This window comes from Leptodactylus fuscus, chromosome 6 (genome assembly GCF_031893055.1).
Source record: "Leptodactylus fuscus isolate aLepFus1 chromosome 6, aLepFus1.hap2, whole genome shotgun sequence".
In the NCBI taxonomy this organism is placed as follows: domain Eukaryota; kingdom Metazoa; phylum Chordata; class Amphibia; order Anura; family Leptodactylidae; genus Leptodactylus; species Leptodactylus fuscus.
Window position 1 is genome coordinate 15,841,835 of NC_134270.1, and position 19,580 is coordinate 15,861,414.

A 19,580-nucleotide genomic window follows, 5' to 3' on the forward strand; every position below is an offset into this window, starting at 1 on the left:
GGACAAGTCTGATGGTGGGAGGATTTTTCAAATCTAAACAAGCATAAATGAATGCATTACGGGGAGCAATTACAGATATAATTACAGTTATCATCACGAGGATGATGACTGATCTGGAGGGGGATCTTTTAGTTAATGTCATTTCGTATGTTGCCTCGACAATAGCTTAGGTCCGTAAAAGGATAAAAGGTTTCAAGAGTAGACAACAATCGAATGAAGGCCTTAATGCAGATTATTTCTACTTGGCTTTTTGTCCATGATTTGGTAATTCATGTTAGTGCCTCGATGTTATTCTAAAAAGTCCATCTTTACAAAAAGGTTAGGAAAAAGCTAAAAACTTGGCCATCTTAATAAAAAAAAAAGGCTTATTTCAATGGTCATGTATGATCTTTGCCTGTTCGGGCCTCCACACCACCTTCCACTCATGCGTGTGGTGCAGGAGGCGTGTTCAGTTATTATTCCTTGCTTTAGGTTCTTGTACTGTCTAAACATTGTCCTATTCCCTCACCTCTGTAATTCGTTTCCCACCACACCCATCTCTTACTCCTTTGTTTCCCTTTGTTCCTCAATAGTTAAGCTCAGCCTTTCTTGTATGACTGACAGCCTATCTTCCAATCAAGTCTGGGCGGGTTCTTTCTTCCTGCCTTGTGCGTGCTGGCTGTATAGTCTTTGCTGTTTCCATTTATATTTCTGACCATTGGCTTTTCTTCTGACTACTTTCTTGGATTACGACTCTGTACCTCACTGCTTGACTGGTTCTGACCCCTTGGCTAGCTGACCTCCAGTTTTGTTGTTGTTGGTCTTGTCTGCATTCTGTGTTATCACTTTTATCATAGGAAGGAACTGGCACCCAGTTGTCTCATACCACCTAGGGTAAGTGAGGGAAATAGGCAATTTTTCATAGAGATACAGACGTAGTCCCAATTGGTGAAGTTAGGGTCCCACCCCATCTCAATGGATAAAGAAGGAACTTCACACGAAGTAATGTCAGATCAACAAATGTGTTTAATGGTAGAGTTTAGGTGAACGTTTTCGATCTCTGTGGACCTTCATCAGACTCTACACAAAGTATAAATTAACATTGTGAGAAAATCATAGCATGATATATAGATGACAGTGGTGAGGGATATAGGCAGGGACTGAGGACGGGTTCATTCTTCGGTCTCACTGTCTTGTCGTTCCCTTCCTCCAAGGTTTCACCAGCAGCTACTGGGGAATTGCTCATCTAGCAATTACCTAACAGGTTATAGACTAGAGATAAGTGAGCCAGTTTGGAACCAACCAGGTCTATCCTTCATTTGCCAAAAATTGAAAAACTCAGAACATTAGGGGTTTATCACATGTGAATCAAAACTATTATATGTAATATTACCATATAACACAAGTATCGTGACAACGGTGCGCCACATGTTATGGTTCAGGAGGCCGGAAGAGGATTGTGAAGGAGCATTGAACACTGCGAGGACACTCAGGACAGATGAGGGAAAGTGAACATACTTGTTTCCCACCTTGCTTTCCAGTTATCGAACCATCTTAACCTGAAACAAAATTAATATACAGAGGTTTCTCTACTGTGCACATCTTTGGGGCAATTTTTACATTTTGCTGTTTTATGGATAAAAAAAAAATTAATTTTTTTTTATTACTTGACTCATACATTGCAGGCTGCCTAGTCCTGTTCCGTGCTGAATCTTGTCTCAGGCAGCTCATACTCAAATCACAATTGCTCAACTTTGATTTGCTTAGAATTGAGTTTAAGGTTAAGGCCCCACTTTGCCCCTTGAACATCATGCCCGACTTTCCAACAATCCTTTACTGCTATGAAGCAGGATTTTGCCAAGTCAGTATTCCAGCTGTAGACAGCACTGTTTCAATCTGGTTAGATCTCTTCAGCACAGCGTAGGGAAAACTGACTTGACTCACCTCTGCCAAGTCAGTTTTTCCTACGCTGTGCTGAAGAGATCCAACCAGATCGAAACAGCGCTGTCCACAGCTGGGCTACTGACTTGGCAAAATCCTGCATCATAGCAGTGAAGACTTGTTGGAAAGTCGGGCATGATGTTCAAGGGAGCTACCCCTAAAGGGCAGAAAACAGAGGCACTGTTTCCCTATTTACGTCTTGGGAAACAGATTTGCACATTTTTCCCATAATCCTCCCAGTGGATCTAAAATGGCTTTTTGTAAGACTCCATACGCCTGAGAAGGTTTTCTCTCCTTAGGGAGTGACATTATCCCAAGAACCTAGGAATCTCTTATACATTTATCTTCTGCTCAATCCACTCTTGACTTTGTCTCGAAAAAACCACAGCAAAATCTGCAATAAAAAAGCTGCGTTTCCGCAAAGTGGGGCCTCAGCTTAAATGGGTTTCCAGGGGTAAACAAGACTAAGCCATCAAAGAGCTAGTTTTATAAATTCCCCACTGAACAGGACTGAGCAGCCTGCAATGTGAGAGAATACATGTTGCCTGCTAAATGTATGTACTGTAAGTTGCATTCAGCGAGGAGTAACATTTGCCTTTTCGTTTTAGGATTTTCAAGGCAACCATGACGCAACAGATGCAAAGTCTGCAGCTTACGCAATCCAAAAAGATCAGCGCCCCCTCCTCTCCAAATGCAGCCAAGCGCCTATATAGAAACCTCTCTGAGAAACTTAAAGGCAGCCACTCCTCGTTTGATGAAGCTTATTTCAGAGCGAGGGCGGATCGCTTCCGGAAACCATCTGTGGTAAGTTCCTTTTAGTTAATCTAAAGTAAATCTGCTCAGTGCGTTTTCGACTACAAGGGTTTCCGTTTCAGGCTTTACCTTCCCTATAGAATGTTGTAGAAATTTACATAACTGATATGTAATATGTTGTAGCTAATGCTGGTTATTGTATCCGTATCATGAGCTCTGGCTTTAGAGGTTAGAATGACATACAAACCAGACTCAACTGAAATTTTCAAAAAGTTTCAGGCTCGGCCTGATCTCAAAACTTTTGGAGTTCGGGGGCAACACAGTGGCTTGCAGCACTGGAGTCCTGGGTTGGAATCCCGCCAGGAACAATATCTTCAAGGTATTTGTATGTTCTCCCCATGTTTGCGTGGATTTCCTCCCATTCTACAAAGACATACTGATAGGAAAATAATGTACACTGTGATCCCTATATGGGGCTCACAATATACTTAAAAAAAAAAACTTTGGGGGTTCGTCACGTACAAAACAATATAGCACTCTCTTCAACTCAGACCCAAGGTATGCTCACCTTGCCTCTCCTCTGTTGGGCATCCTCGAGGTGGTTGGTGGTCCTCTGGCATCTTCTTCCACCTCTGGCTAATGTCACACACCCTGAGGTCAATGTTGAGGCCCATATGGGGTCCACTGGCATCATAATAGTTCAGTCCTAGCGGTGGGACCTGCACTTACAATATTCCATATACCAAAAATGTCAACGATGGCAGCGACAGCCCTAAAAACTGTAGAATATTTCTGTAAAGTTTAGTACTGGTGGTTCAATTCTGGATGCCTTCAAGGAAGGAGTCACCTTTCAATGTTGCTTCTCTTTAAGTACTTGAATACTAAAGAAAAGATCAAATGGAATAATAAATGACCCCTCACATCTACAAAAAGGGAAAAAACTTATGTAAATGCTAGCAAATTGTTCGCAAAATCATCACATTTTTTTAGACTATTCAGTTTTTCAAGTAAAACCAGTTACATTTCCTTTGGTGAATAGAAATTATTATTATTATTATTATCATACCGGTAAGTGAAACTGTGTGCAGACGTGCATATCTAATCTTACGGCATGTGGTACTATGTGCAGACGTGCGTATCTAATCCTCTGGCGTGTGGTACTGTGTGAAGACAGGTGTATCTAATCCTCTGGCGTGAGGAACTGTGTGCAGATGTGCGTATCTAATCCTCCCCCGTGTGGTACTGTGTGCTGAGATGCATATCTAATTATCTGGCATGTGGTACTGCGTGCAGAGGCATGTATCTAATCCTCCAAAGTGTGGTACTGTGTTCAGACGCATGTATCTAATCCTCCCCTGTGTGGTATTGTGAGAGGAGCGTATCTAATCCTACGGCATGTGGAACTGTGTGTAGATGCGTGTATCTAATCCTACAGCATGTGGTACTGTATGCAGACGCGTGTATCTAATCCGATGGCGTGTACAACTGTGTGCAGACATGCTTATCTAATCCTCTGGTGTGTGGAACTGTGTGCAGATGCGCATATCTAATCCTCCCCTGTGTGGTATTGTGTGATGAGACGCGTATCTAATCCTACGGCGTGTGGAACTGTGTGTAGACTCACGTATCTAATCCTACGGCATGTGGTACTGTGTGCAAATGCGCGTATCTAATCCTCTGGTATGTGGTACTGTGTGCTGAGACGCGTATCTAATTCTCTGGCTTGTGGTACTGTGTGCAGACGCATGTATCTAATCCTCCAAAGTGTGGTACTGTGTGCAGACACACGTATCTAATCCTCCTCTGTGTGGTATTGTGTGAAGAGGCACGTATCTAATCCTGTGGCATGTGGTACTGTGTGCAGACGCGCATATCTAATCCTCCCCGCGTGGTACTGTGTGCTAATTCTCTGGCTTGTGGTACTGTGTGCAAACACACGTATCTAATCCTCCCCTGTGTGGTATTGTGCAAAGAGGCACGTATCTAATCCTGCGGCGTGTGGAACTGTGTGTAGACACGCGTATTTAATTCTACGGCATGTATTACTGTGTGCAGACGCGCGTATCTCATCCTCTGGCATGTGGTACTGTGTGTAGATGCGCGTATCTAATTATCCCCTGTGTGGTACTGTGTGCTGAGTCGCGTATCTAATTCTCTGGCTTGTGGTACTGTTTGCAGAGGCATGTATCTAATCCTCCAAATTGTGGTACTGTGTGCAGACACACGTATCTAATCCTCCCCTGTGTGGTATTGTGTGAAGAGGCGCATATCTAAACCTATGGCGTGTGGAACTGTGTGTAGATGTGCGTATCTAATCCTACGGCATGTTGTACTGTGTGCAGACGCGTGTATCTAATCCTCCAGCATGTGGTACTGTGTGCAGACGCATGTATCTAATCCTCCCTGTGTGGTACTGCGTGCTGAGACACGTATCTAATTCTCTGTCTTGTGGTACTGTGTGCAGAGGCATTTATCTAATCCTCCAAAGTGTGGTACTGTATGCAGACACACGTATCTAATCCTCCGCTGTGTGGTATTGTGTGAAGAGGCACGTATCTAATCCTACGGTGTGTGGAACTGTGTGTAGACACGTGTCTCTAATCCTACGGCATGTGGTACTGTGTGCAGATGCGTGTATCTAATCCTCCCCTGTGTGGTACTGTGTGCAGATGCACATATCTAATCCTCTGGCATGTGGTGCTGTGTGCAGATGCACATATCTAATCCTCCCCCGTGTGGTATTGTGTGCTGAGATGTGTATCTAATTCTCTGGCTTGTGGTACTGTGTGTAGATGCATGTATCTAATCCTCACCTGTGTGGTACTGTGTGCAGACACACGTATCTAATCCTCTGGCGTGTGGTATTGTGTGAAGAGGCGCGTATCTAATCTTATGCTCTGGTGTGTGGAACTATGTGCAGATGCAAGTATCCAATCCTTTGGCATGTGGTACTGTGTGCAGACGCATGTATCCAATCCCCCAGCGTGTAGTACATTGTGCAGACATGTGTATCTAATCCTTCAGCATGTGGAACTGTGTGCAGAAGCGCGTATTTAATCCTCTGGTTTGTGGGACTGTGTGCAGATGCGTGTATCTAATCCTCTGGTGTGTGATACTGTGTGCTGATCTGTGTATCTAATCCTCTGATGCGTGTATCTCAGTTTGGATATCAGTGTTGTATTGTGTATGTGGAGTGACAGTGTGTATTGCAGTTGGAATATGAATGAAAGTCTTGCAGGTTTGTATTGGCTAAGAGGGGGGCACTGTGTTTGGAATGCTGTATCTCAGCAACCAAGGTATCAGGTATGTCCGAGCGAGTTGGAGTCTCATCTTAAACCTTCCCGGATACCTGAAGTATCTCTGTACCAAATTTGGTGAAGATCGGTCCAGTCGTTTGGTTCGCATTAGAGAACAGACAGACAGACAGACAGACAGACAGAAATTCATTTTTATAATACTAGAGGGAGGACCTGGCTTCGCACGGGTATATTACATTTTATGTTTGTGTAGTGGCCCCATAAGAATTGTCCAGTTTTGCACTGATGTATTTTGTATGTTGTTTGTGTGTATGTCCATAAGCGTCATGTGATTATGTGTATCTCATTTTGGATGTCAGTGAAAAACCTGTGATCAGTTGTTATGGATACCTGGAGTAAAGCTGTATCTAATCCTTCCCCGTGTAGTACTGTGTTTAGATGCAAGTATCCAATCCTTGTTGGTGTGGTACTTTGTGCAGATGCACATATCTAATCCTCCCCGTGTGGTATTGTGTGAAGAGGAGCGTATCTAATCCTCCAGTAAGTGAAACTGTGTGCAGACGCGCATATCTAATGACTCTGGCTTGCGGTACTGTGTGCAGATGTGCGTATCTAATACTCTGGCGTGTGGTACTGTGTGCAGATGCACGTATCTAATCCTCCCCTGTGCGGTATTGTGTGAAGAGGTGCGTATCTAATCCTACGGCATGTGGAACTGTGTGTAGACGTGGGTATCTAATCCTATGGCATGTACAACTGTGTGCAGACGTGCGTATCTAATCCTCTGGAATGTGGAACTGTGTGCAGACGCACATATCTAATCCTCTGGAATGTGTAACTGTGTGTAGACGCGTGTATCTAATCCTATGGCATGTACAACTGTGTGAAGACACGTGTATCTAATCCTCCCCTGTGTGGTATTGTGTGAAGAGGCGCGTATCTAATCCTACGGCGTGTGGAACTGTGTGTAGACGCGTGTATCCAATCCCCCAGCATGTGGTACTGTGTGCAGATGCGCATATCTAATCCTATGGCATGTGGTACTGTGTGTAGACGCGCATATCTAATCCTCCCCCGTGTGGTACTGTGTGCAGACGTGCATATCTAATCCTCCCCCGTGTGATACTGTGTGCTGAGACGCGTATCTAATTCTCTGGCTTGTGGTACTGTGTGCAGAGGCACGTATCTAATCCTCCCTTGTGTGGTATTGTGTGAAGAGGCGCGTATCTAATCCTTTGGCGTGTGGAACTATGTGTAGACGCGCATATCTAATCCTCTGGAATGTGGAACTGTGTGCAGACGCGTGTATCTAATCCTATGGCGTGTACAAATGTGTGCAGACGCACGTATCTAATCCTCTGGAGTGTGGAACTGTGTGTAGACGCGTGTATCTAATCCTTCGGCATGTGAAACTGTGTGCAGATGCACGTATCAAATCCTTCAGTGTGTGGAACTGTGTGCAGAAATGCGTATTTAATCCTCTGGTGTGTGGGACTGTGTGCAGACCCGTGTATCTAATCCTCTGGCGTGTGATACTGTGTGCGGATCTGTGTATCTAATCCTCTGATGCGTGTATCTCAGTTTGGATATCAGTGTTGTATTGTGCATGTGGAGTGACCGTGTGTATTGCAGTTGGAATATGAGTGAAAGACTTGCAGGTTTGTATTGGCTAAGGGGGGGGGAGGGGGGGCACTGTGTTTGGAATGCTGTATCTCAGCAACGGTATGTCCAAGCGAGTTGGAGTCTCGTCTTAAACCTTCCCAGATACCTGAAGTATCTCTGTACCAAATTTGGTGAAGATCGGTCCAGTCGTTTGGTTCGCATTAGAGTACGGACAGACAGACAGACGGACAGACAGACAGACAGACAGACAGACAAGAATTCATTTTTATAAGATAGGGAGAGGGAGATAGAGAGATAGTGTAAAATACTGTCAGGGCTCCTAGGAACCTATCTATAAAACATAGTGTATGACACTGTCAGGGCTCCTAGGAACCTATCTATAAAACATAGTGTATAACACTGTCACGACTCCTAGGAACCTATCTATAAAACATAGTGTATGACACTGTCAGGGCTCCTAGGAACCTATCTATAACACATAGTGTAGAACACTGTCAGGGCTCCTAGGAACCTATCTATAAACATAGTGTATAACACTGTCAGGGCTCCTAGGAACCTATCTATAAAACATAGTGTAGAATACTGTCAGGGCTCCTAGGAACCTATCTATAAAACATAGCGTATAACACTGTCAGGGCTCCAAGGAACCTATCTATAGGACATAGTGTATGACACTGTCAGGGCTCCTAGGAACTTATCTATATAACATAGTGTAGAACATTATAATGCAGGGTACAGAATTCTCTAAGGGCTCTTAGGAACCTATCTATCCAATTACTAAATCTCTTAGGCAGCTGAAGTTATGCCAAAGTGAAAGTGACATTATTATATTCTTGGATCTCTTAAGACCTCAGAGTATTATAGGAGGAGACATTTGTTGCCTCTTTTGGGTCTCTTTGCAGCACTTCATGCTCTCCTGGTGACATTCGGAGCTCTTCTGTCAGGTCATCGACCTAGGCATCACCGCTGAGGCCCATGACTGAGCCTCCAACGGTTACATTGGCTCACCGAACATCATGACATCATTACATAACCAGTAGAGCACCAAACAAGAGGCCCAAAAGAGGTTGAGAGTATGAATATCTTTTTGGGTTTTTTTTTCACTTCTCCTAACCTTCCATCTATTCTACTCTTTGGTCCCTCGAGACCTTAGAGTAAAATGTGGTGGTTATTTTGTTTGGCTGAGATGAATCTCCATTTGGTTTCAAAAAAACAAAAAAAAACAATTTGGAATATTTGGGAAGCTGGCTTGTTTCTAAAAGATTAGTCCATGTCTAGTTGTTAGAGATGAGCGAACAGTGTTCTATCGAACTCATGTTCGATCGGATATTAGGCTGTTCGGCATGTTCGAATTGAATCGAACACCGCGTGGTAAAGTGCGCCATTACTCGATTCCCCTCCCACCTTCCCTGGCGCCTTTTTTGCTCCAATAACAGCGCAGGGTAGGTGGGACAGGAACTACGACACCGGTGACGTTGAGAAAAGTAGGCAAAACCCATTGGCTGCCGAAAACATGTGACCTCTAATTTAAAAGAACAGCGCCGCCCAGGTTCGCGTCATTCTGAGCTTGCAATTCACCGGGGACGGAGGTTTCCGTCCAGCTAGCTAGGGCTTAGATTCTGGGTAGGCACGGGTAGAATAGGATAGGAAGGAGAAGACAACCAACAGCTCTTATAAGAGCTAAATTCCAGGGAGAAGCTTGTCAGTGTAACGTGGCACTGACGGGCTCAATCGCCGCAACCCAGCTTTCCCAGGATCCTGAATGGAATACACTGTCAGTGTATTCCCGTATACCCGATATATACCCCGATACCCGTTCCAACGGTGTGCCCCCCCACCTTCACCCCAGAAATACCCTGCAAGTCCCCTAGCAATAGAATTGGGGCTATATACACCCACAATTTTTACTACTGGTATACAGTGCCATTGTCTGACTGGGAATTCAAAGAATATATTGGGAATACAAATACCCTCATTTCTTGCTACTGCCATATAGTGCCAGTGTCTGACTGGGAATTCAAAGAATATATTGGGGTTACGTGCACCCACAATTTTTACTACTGGTATACAGTGCCAATTTCTAACTAGGAATTCAAAATGCGCAAGGCTCCCGGAAAGGGACGTGGACGAGGCCGTGGGCGAGGTCGGGGGAATGGTTCTGGGGAGCAAGGTAGCAGTGAAGCCACAGGGCGTCCCGTGCCTACTCCTGTGGGGCAGCAAGCATTGCGCCACTCCACAGTGCCAGGGTTGCTTGCCACATTAACTAAACTGCAGGGTACAAACCTTAGTAGGCCCAAGAACCAGGAACAGGTCTTGCAATGGCTGTCAGAGAACGCTTACAGCACATTGTCCAGCAGCCAGTCAGACTCTGCCTCCTCTCCTCCTATTACCCAACAGTCTTGTCTTCCTTCCTCCCAAAATTCCGAAGCTTTACAGAACAATAACCCAAACTGTCCCTGCTCCCCAGAGCTGTTCTCCGCTCCTTTCATTGTCCCTCAACCTGCCTCTCCACGTCACGATTCCACGAACCTAACAGAGGAGCATCTGTGTCCAGATGCTCAAACACTAGAGTCTCCTCCATCTCCGTTCGATTTGGTGGTGGATGACCAGCAACCCACCCTCATCGACGATGATGTGACGCAGTTGCCGTCAGGGCATCCAGTTGACCGGCGCATTGTGCGGGAGGAGGAGATGAGACAGGAGTTGGAAGAGGAAGTGGTGGATGATGAGGACACTGACCCGACCTGGACAGGGGGGATGTCAAGCGGGGAAAGTAGTGTGGATGTTGAGGCAGGTGCAGCACCAAAAAGGGTAGCTAGAGGCAGAGGCAGAGGTCAGCAGCTTAGGCGAAGCCAGGCCACACCCGGAATCTCCCAAGATGTTCCAGTTCGTACCCAGCCCCGAAAAACTCCCACCTCGAGGGCACGTTTCTCGAAGGTGTGGAGTTTTTTCAAGGAATGCGCCGAGGACAGATATAGTGTTGTCTGCACAATTTGCCTCTCGAAATTGATTAGGGGCTCTGAGAAGAGCAACCTGTCCACCACTTCAATGCGCCGTCATTTGGAATCCAAGCACTGGAATCAGTGGCAGGCAGCAACGGCAGGACAAAGGCCGCCTGCCGTTCACGCCACTGCCACTGCCTCTGCCACTGCCTCTGCCTCTGCCACTGCCACTGCTGACTGTGCTGGCGATGCACTCCAGAGGACGAGCCAGGACACCACTTCATCTGCCTCCGCCACTTTGTTGACTTCTACCTCATCCTCCCCTGGTCCTGTCTTATCTCCTTCTCCTGCACCATCAAAGGCACCATCAGGCGTTTCTTTACAACAACCCACCATCTCTCAGACATTGGAGCGGCGGCAGAAATACACTGCTAACCACCCACACGCGCAAGCCTTGAACGCCAACATCGCTAAAATGCTGGCCCAGGAGATGTTGGCGTTCCGGCTTGTTGAAACTCCCGCCTTCCTGGACCTGATGGCAACTGCGGCACCTCGCTATGCCGTCCCTAGCCGTCACTACTTCTCCCGGTGTGCCGTCCCCGCCTTGCACCAGCACGTGTCACTCAACATCAGGCGGGCCCTTAGTTCCGCGCTTTGCACAAAGGTCCACTTGACCACCGACGCGTGGACAAGTGCATGCGGACAGGGACGCTACATTTCACTGACGGCACACTGGGTGAATGTAGTTGAGGCTGGGACTGCTTCCCAAACTGGCCCGGTGTACCTCGTCTCCCCGCCTAACATTCCTGGCAGGGACACGAGAAGAACACCCCCCTCCTCCTCCTCCTCTACCGCCTCCTCCTCCACCACCGCCTCCTCCTCCGCTGTTAGATTGACCCCAGCTACGAGTTGGAAACGTTGCAGCACTGGCGTTGGTAGACGTCAGCAGGCTGTGCTGAAGCTGATCAGCTTGGGGGACAGACAGCACACTGCCTCCGAGGTGAGGGATGCCCTCCTCGATGAGACGGCAATATGGTTTGAGCCGCTGCACCTGGGCCCAGGCATGGTCGTTTGTGATAACGGCCGGAACCTGGTAGCAGCTCTGGAGCTTGCCGGACTCCAACATGTTCCATGCCTGGCCCACGTCTTCAACCTAGTGGTGCAACGTTTCCTAAAGAGCTACCCCAATGTTCCAGAGCTACTGGTGAAAGTGCGGCGCATGTGCGCCCACTTTCGCAAGTCGACAGTAGCCGCTGCTAGCTTAAAATCTCTCCAGCAACGCCTGCATGTGCCACAACACCGGCTTTTGTGCGACGTCCCCACACGCTGGAACTCAACGTTTCAGATGTTGAATAGAGTGGTTGAGCAGCAGAGACCTTTGATGGAATACCAGCTACAAAACCCTAGGGTGCCACAAAGTCAGCTGCCTCAGTTTCACATCCATGAGTGGCCATGGATGAGAGACCTTTGTGACATCCTACGGGTCTTTGAGGAGTCCACAAGGAGGGTGAGCTCTGAGGATGCGATGGTGAGCCTTACAATCCCGCTCTTGTGTGTTCTGAGAGAATCCCTGATTGACATCAGGGATAACTCAGATCACACAGAGGAGTTAGGGATAGCATCCGATCCGTCACAGCTGGAGAGTAGGTCCACACATCTGTCCGCTTCACTGCGTTTAATGGAGGAGGAGGAGGAGGAGGAGGAGGAAGAAGAGTTGTCCGATGATGTGATGGTGATACAGGAGGCTTCCGGGCAACTTCGAATCGTCCCATTGTTGCAGCGCGGATGGGTAGACATGGAGGATGAGGAGGAAATGGAGATTGAACTTTCCGGTGGGGCCAGAGGAGTCATGCCAACTAACACTGTGGCAGACATGGCTGAGTTCATGTTGGGGTGCTTTACAACCGACAAGCGTATTGTCAAAATCATGGAGGACAACCAGTACTGGATCTTTGCTATCCTTGACCCCCGGTATAAAAACAACATCTCGTCTTTTATTCCGGTAGAGGGGAGGGCCAATCGCATCAATGCTTGCCACAGGCAATTGGTGCAGAATATGATGGAGATGTTTCCAGCATGTGACGTTGGCGGCAGGGAGGGCAGTTCCTCCAGTAGGCAACCAAGTTCTCACCGGTCCACACAAACGAGGGGCACACTGTCTAAGGTCTGGGACACCTTGATGGCACCCCCTCGCCAAAGTGCCGCCACGGAGGGTCCTAGTGTCACCAGGCGTGAGAAGTATAGGCGCATGTTGCGGGAATACCTTTCCGACCACAGCCCTGTCCTCTCCGACCCCTCTGCGCCCTACACGTATTGGGTGTCGAAGTTGGACCTGTGGCTTGAACTTGCCCTATATGCCTTGGAGGTGCTGTCCTGTCCTGCCGCCAGCGTCCTATCTGAGAGGGTGTTCAGTGCAGCCGGTGGCATCATCACTGACAAGCGCACCCGTCTGTCAGCTGAGAGTGCCGACCGGCTCACTTTGATAAAAATGAACCACCACTGGATAGAGCCTTCATTTTTGTGCCCACCTGTGTAAAGCACCCCAACATGAAACTCCATGTCTGTACTCAACCTCTCCAATTCCTCCGCATCCTCATACTCATCCACCATAAGCGTTGCACAATTCTGCTAATACTAGGCTCCCTCCAACATGATTTCCCCCAACTCTGCTGGTTAGAGGCTCCCTCCACCCTGATTTCCACCAACTCTGCTGGTTAGAGGCTCCCTCCACCCTGCTTTCCCACAACTCTGCTGGTTAGAGGCTCCCTCCACCATGAATTTGCCCAAACTGGGCTGTTTAGAGGCTCCCTCCACCATGAATTGGTCCAAACTGGGTTTTTTAGAGGCTCCCTCCACCATGAATTGGTCCAAACTGGGCTGTTTAGAGGCTCCCTCCACCATGAATTTGCCCAAACTAGGCTGTTTAGCGGCTCCCTCCACCATTAATTGGTCCAAACTGGGCTGGTTAGAGGCTCCCTCCACCATGAATTTGCCCAAACTGGGCTGTTTAGAGGCTCCCTCCACCATGAATTTGCCCAAACTGGGCTGGTTAGAGGCTCCCTCCACCATGAATTGGTCCAAACTGGGTTTTTTAGAGGCTCCCTCCACCATGAATTTGCCCAAACTGGGCTGTTTAGAGGCTCCCTCCACCATGAATTGGTCCAAACTGGGCTGTTTAGAGGCTCCCTCCACCATTAATTGGTCCAAACTGGGCTGGTTAGAGGCTCCCTCCACCATGAATTTCCCAAAACTTGGCTGTTTAGAGGCTCCCTCCACCATTAATTGGTCCAAACTGGGCTGGTTAGAGGCTCCCTCCACCATGAATTTGCCCAAACTGGGCTGTTTAGAGGCTCCCTCCACCATGAATTGGTCCAAACTGGGTTTTTTAGAGGCTCCCTCCACCATGAATTGGTCCAAACTGGGCTGTTTAGAGGCTCCCTCCACCATGAATTTGCCCAAACTGGGCTGGTTAGCGGCTCCCTCCACCATTAATTGGTCCAAACTGGGCTGGTTAGAGGCTCCCTCCACCATGAATTTGCCCAAACTGGGCTGTTTAGAGGCTCCCTCCACCATGAATTTGCCCAAACTGGGCTGGTTAGAGGCTCCCTCCACCATGAATTGGTCCAAACTGGGGTTTTTAGAGGCTCCCTCCACCATGAATTGGTCCAAACTTGGCTGTTTAGAGGCTCCCTCCACCATGAATTGGTCCAAACTGGGGTGGTTAGAGGCTCCCTCCACCATTAATTGGTCCAAACTGGGCTGGTTAGAGGCTCCCTCCACCATTAATTGGTCCAAACTGGGCTGGTTAGAGGCTCCCTCCACCATGAATTGGTCCAAACTGGGGTTTTTAGAGGCTCCCTCCACCATGAATTGGTCCAAACTTGGCTGTTTAGAGGCTCCCTCCACCATTAATTGGTCCAAACTGGGCTGGTTAGAGGCTCCCTCCACCATGAATTGGTCCAAACTGGGTTTTTTAGAGGCTCCCTCCACCATGAATTGGTCCAAACTGGGCTGTTTAGAGGCTCCCTCCACCATGAATTTGCCCAAACTGGGCTGTTTAGCGACTCCCTCCACCATTAATTGGTCCAAACTGGGCTGGTTAGAGGCTCCCTCCACCATTAATTGGTCCAAACTGGGCTGGTTAGAGGCTCCCTCCACCATGAATTGGTCCAAACTGGGGTTTTTAGAGGCTCCCTCCACCATGAATTGGTCCAAACTTGGCTGTTTAGAGGCTCCCTCCACCATGAATTGGTCCAAACTGGGGTGGTTAGAGGCTCCCTCCACCATTAATTGGTCCAAACTGGGCTGGTTAGAGGCTCCCTCCACCATTAATTGGTCCAAACTGGGCTGGTTAGAGGCTCCCTCCACCATTAATTGGTCCAAACTGGGCTGGTTAGAGGCTCCCTCCACCATTAATTGGTCCAAACTGGGCTGGTTAGAGGCTCCCTCCACCATGAATTTGCCCAAACTGGGCTGGTTAGAGGCTCCCTCCACCATGAATTGGTCCAAACTGGGGTTTTTAGAGGCTCCCTCCACCATGAATTTGCCCAAACTGGGGTGTTTAGAGGCTCCCTCCACCATGAATTTGCCCAAACTCTGCTGGTTAGAGGCTCAATCCACCCTGATTTTCAAAACAAATGTTGGTGCCAACCTCAACTTACTACAAGGGCCAAATTCACTGCTGGTGACAAGCTCTCCTCACTGCAAGGGCCAAATACACATGTTTCAAGGTGTTTTCCTACTGTCAGAGAGGTGGTATTGAGTGTGTAAAGTGTGTAGTTGTTAGGCTGTGATGTTGGGGTAATAGAGGGTCTTTGGTGTGTTAGATGCCCCCAGACATGCTTCCCCTGCTGTCCCAGTGTCATTCCAGAGGTGTTGGCATCATTTCCTGGGGTGTCATAGTGGACTTGGTGACCCTCCAGACACGGATTTGGGTTTCCCCCTTAACGAGTATCTGTTCCCCATAGACTATAATGGGGTTCGAAACCCATTCGAACACACGAACATTGAGCGGCTGTTCGAATCGAATTTCGAACCTCGAACATTTTAGTGTTCGCTCATCTCTACTAGTTGTGACCATCATGACTGGCTGTCCCATTATGAGGAAGGCTTGTTAGGTTTTATGGGGAAGGCTGCCTGGTCATCGGAGCATCAAAGTCGTGTGACCTTTCTTCCCTGCTTCCTCAACGTAAGTTTTTGCAAATTTTGGGTTGAATCCAGTTTGTTACAAACTATTTGTCTTATCTCTACTATTGACACAAAGTAGCTGCCTTAGTTATGGTTGGGGTCATATCATATTCCTTCGGAGCTTCTTAGGCTCCAGATGTTTTGTGTCTGTAGATACCTAAGATATAAATACGGCACTTCATACGGCCCAGCCAAAAACATTATCTGTAATGCTTTTCCCCCCATCTGTGGTTGTGGATGTTGCGGAAATTAAGAGCTCGGTCTAGATGTAGTTCTCGTTTCTGCACAGAACTGGAAATAACAACTCTATTCAGTCCGTGATTGAAGAGACGCATTGAGCTCTGATCACATTGAGATTAAACGCACATTTTGACCCCGCGTGTAATTTAATCAGCCGGCGGAGAATAAAATGAGTTGAGGAATATTTTTCTAACTTAACAAGCTAATGCAGACTGGCTCGCGGAATAATGATTTCACCATTGACATTGTTTGTCGGGGTTTTAATACGGTAACATGGTCAGCGCGATGATAAAGGGACGTTCTATTCGAGAGTTCTCTTAGCTTTTGACCATTCATCTACGTCTCTGTTTGGTCTGCGTTTGACCTCGTTGAGTGTAATTTTTGTACGTTTCATTTTGGTTATCGTTTCCGCTCTTCTGTAGTACGAGTAGTAGTGGGGACATTAGATGACCTCGTGATGGTCCTCACAACCTGGTAGTCATCATGTTTATTAGGATGGTTTCACATTCAGATTTTTGTTGTGGTTTTTTTGCAGTTTTTGTAAATTTTTGAATCAAGAACAAGAGTTGATCTGGCAAATATCCTTCCAAGATATTTCCAATTCCTAAAAAGTCTTTGGCTTGAGCACTGCATAAATAATGGAGTGTTTTTTTCCCACTCAACCCCCCCCCCCCTTCAAAAAAAGTTGTGCACTCCAAAACCCTGTATCCAGTTGCGAACTCTGCTTCGGATTAGGCCCAAATGAATGGGCCTAGTCGGAAGGAGGGAGTGTCTTCAGGCGGATGTTGTGAGGCAACTCCACCTGAAAGAATGAGCAACTCGCTTATTTTTCCAGCTCCCATTGATTTCAATGGGAGCCGTCTTTTTGGTCAGGATTTTGAGGCGGATATGGCCTCAAAATCCTGACCAAAAAACTCCATGTGAACTCACCCTAAGACTGAGGCCCCACGGGACAATATGCATCGTGGTTCTTCCCGCAGCGTTTTGAACAGAAATTTCATGGAGTTTTCCTCCGCTGACTTTCTGTTACCATTATAACTACGGTTAAAGTCGCCGGGGTTTCTGTAGATATAATTGACATGCTGCGATTTCCAAAACTGTGCCGGTTTTGGAAATCACAATGTGTCTACACTGCGGTTTTTACCGCACAGTGGGCATGGGATTCGCATGAATCCCATCCTCTTGGCAGTTACTGTAAAATGCTGCCATTTTTCCCGCGCCATTTATAACCCGTGGGGCCCCGGCATTAGACTGAGGCCCCACATTGCGGAAACACAGCTTTTTTTGTTGCAGATTTTACTGCGGTTTTTCAGCCAAAGTCAGGAGTGTATTGAGCGGAAGGGAAAAGTATAAGAACTTCCTAGATATTTCCTATTCCTTTTGTAGCCATTTTTGGCTTTGGCTCAAAAAATCGGAGGAAAATCTGCAACAAAAAAACCCCTGCATTTCCTCATCATGTGACTACTGAAGCCCAATCACAGGGTTCAGTGATCCCTGAGGTCTGCTAACATTACCCAGGAGACACTGGGCGAAGAACCCCAGAACCCAAGAGGGGAGCAAAGGTGGATATGACTGTTAATTTCTTTTCTGCACCTTCCCATGCTTATTATCTTCTGGGGTCTGGACTATGACTTGCTGCCATGGAGCAGACGCTATGTTCAATGGGACAGCTTCCCTTGAAATTGTAAAGTGGTGATGAATGAAATATATCCAAAGACAAGACGTCCTTCTGATCCTATAGCTCAGAGCGGCTCGCAGAAGTACAATAGAAGGAAACAATGATCTAGGAGAACTAATAGATCTTTCATCAGCAAAGTCATGACAAAAAGTCAAAAAGTAGTGACTTGAGATGGGCGAAGCCCTAAAGACCTGTTTTGTTTCGGGTCCCTGATTCATTTTGGGTTGTGCAAGTTCAGTAATATAATTTATAATAGTTGCAGTGGTCCCGCTATCATCTATTCGAGCTGGATATTTTAGTTTGTTTGAGTCAAATCCCAAATTGTTTGGTTTCGTTAAAAACCGAACTGTTTGGAATATCCGGGCCAAACCCGGCTCATTCCAAACCAATTTGCCCATCTCTACTTGGGACATATCCATTTCTTAAATTTATATAAAACTCGGGGTATATCATTGTGTGCATGGTCAGATTTACAAATGAAGAGTCCCACCATACTGGGGGACAGTAAGGGTGGCCATATTGGTTGATTTCCAAAAACCCTTAAAGGGATCCTATCATTAAAACCCATTTTTTTCTGCCTTACACGTCGGAATAGCCTTAAGAAAGGCTATTCTTCTCCTACCTTTAGATGTCTTCTCAGCGCCGCCGTTCGGTAGATAATCCGGTTTTCGTCAGTATGCAAATGAGTTCTCTTGCAGCACTGGGGGCGGGCCCCAGTGCTCAAACAGCACTGGGGGTGTTCCCAATGCTGTGAGAGAACTCTCCAGTGCAGCCTCCATCTTCTTCTGGAATGGCCTCTCTTTGCATCTTCTTCCGGCGGAGGCTTCAATCTTCTAGGCCTCGGGCAACCAACTGCGCACGCCTGCCGGCCACAAGAAAATGGCCGCTTACAATACTGTATAAGTGGCCATTTTCTTGTGGTTGGCGGGCATGGGCAATCGGCTTTGCCTAGGCCTGAGGCCTAGAAATTGGAAGCCTCCGCCGGAAGAAGATGCGAAGAGAGGCCATTCCAGAAGAAGATGGAGGCGGTGCTGGAGAGTTCTCTCGCAGCATTGGGGACGCCCCCAGTGCTGTTTGAGTGCTGGAGCCCGCCCCAGTGCTGTGAGAGAACTCATTTGCATACTGACGAAAACCGGATTATATACCGAACGGCGGTCCAGAGAAGACATCTAAAGGTAGGAGAAGAATATCCTTTCTTAAGGCTATTCTGACGTGTTAGGCAGAAAAAACTGAGTTTTAATGATAGGATCCCTTTAAGTTGGACTGCAAGGGAAATATATTGAGATATGTTTTGGATTTTTATTGGTGATTTGTTTAATTTTCCATAAATTACAGCTCCCCACCAACAGTCTAAATTGGGTGTCGTCACATTGGTTGCTCTTCAAAAATTAAGTTGGATTTAAAGGGAATTTGGTAAAAAAAAAAAAAAAAAAGAAAGAAAAATGACCTATTTTTAATTCAAGTTTTTATTTTAAACATATTTTTTTTTTAGGTTTTTTTTAGTGATTTTATTTAGATTTTTCCATCTTATCTATATAGGAAGGAGCAAGCAATTCCAACTGGTGACACATTCCCTTTAAGAATTGACGTGTGGTAATAGACGACTACTGTCTGTAAGCCCCCACTTGATCCTTCAGTTTCAGGTATAATACTGGGGAGACATAGGCACTGTTGATTTTTCGCCCAGGTCCCAGGTATAACAAAACAAACCATTTGTGCGTGCAGCTGCAGGGTGTCTGCAGATTGTTCACGTACCAGTACAATGGTGCCCTGTGTCCTGCACCAGTAAGGCTCTTGTCACAGTGTCTAGAACAGGGCACCTATGTGATATCTGCAGCCCAGGGAAGTCATTACGATACATAAAGGGACAATGTGCGTATTGTGACCATAGACATGGACTTGTACACACTGTTCCTTTAGTCTCCAGAATACGTAACCTGCAAGTATTAGCACCAATATGATGTAGAGTGACAGATACTC

The 19,580-nt window shown here is 46.9% G+C and overlaps 1 protein-coding gene across 1 annotated transcript in view; it reads left to right on the top strand.

Annotated features, from left to right (window-relative positions):
• ANKFN1 (ankyrin repeat and fibronectin type III domain containing 1) overlaps positions 1–19,580 on the top strand; it is a 265,159-nt gene that overhangs the window by 35,552 nt on the left and 210,027 nt on the right. The window contains exon 2 of the mRNA XM_075279403.1: positions 2,529–2,724. Coding sequence (XP_075135504.1) covers positions 2,545–2,724 — 180 coding nt within the window. The 5' untranslated portion in view covers positions 2,529–2,544. The remainder of the gene's footprint in view (positions 1–2,528; positions 2,725–19,580) is intronic.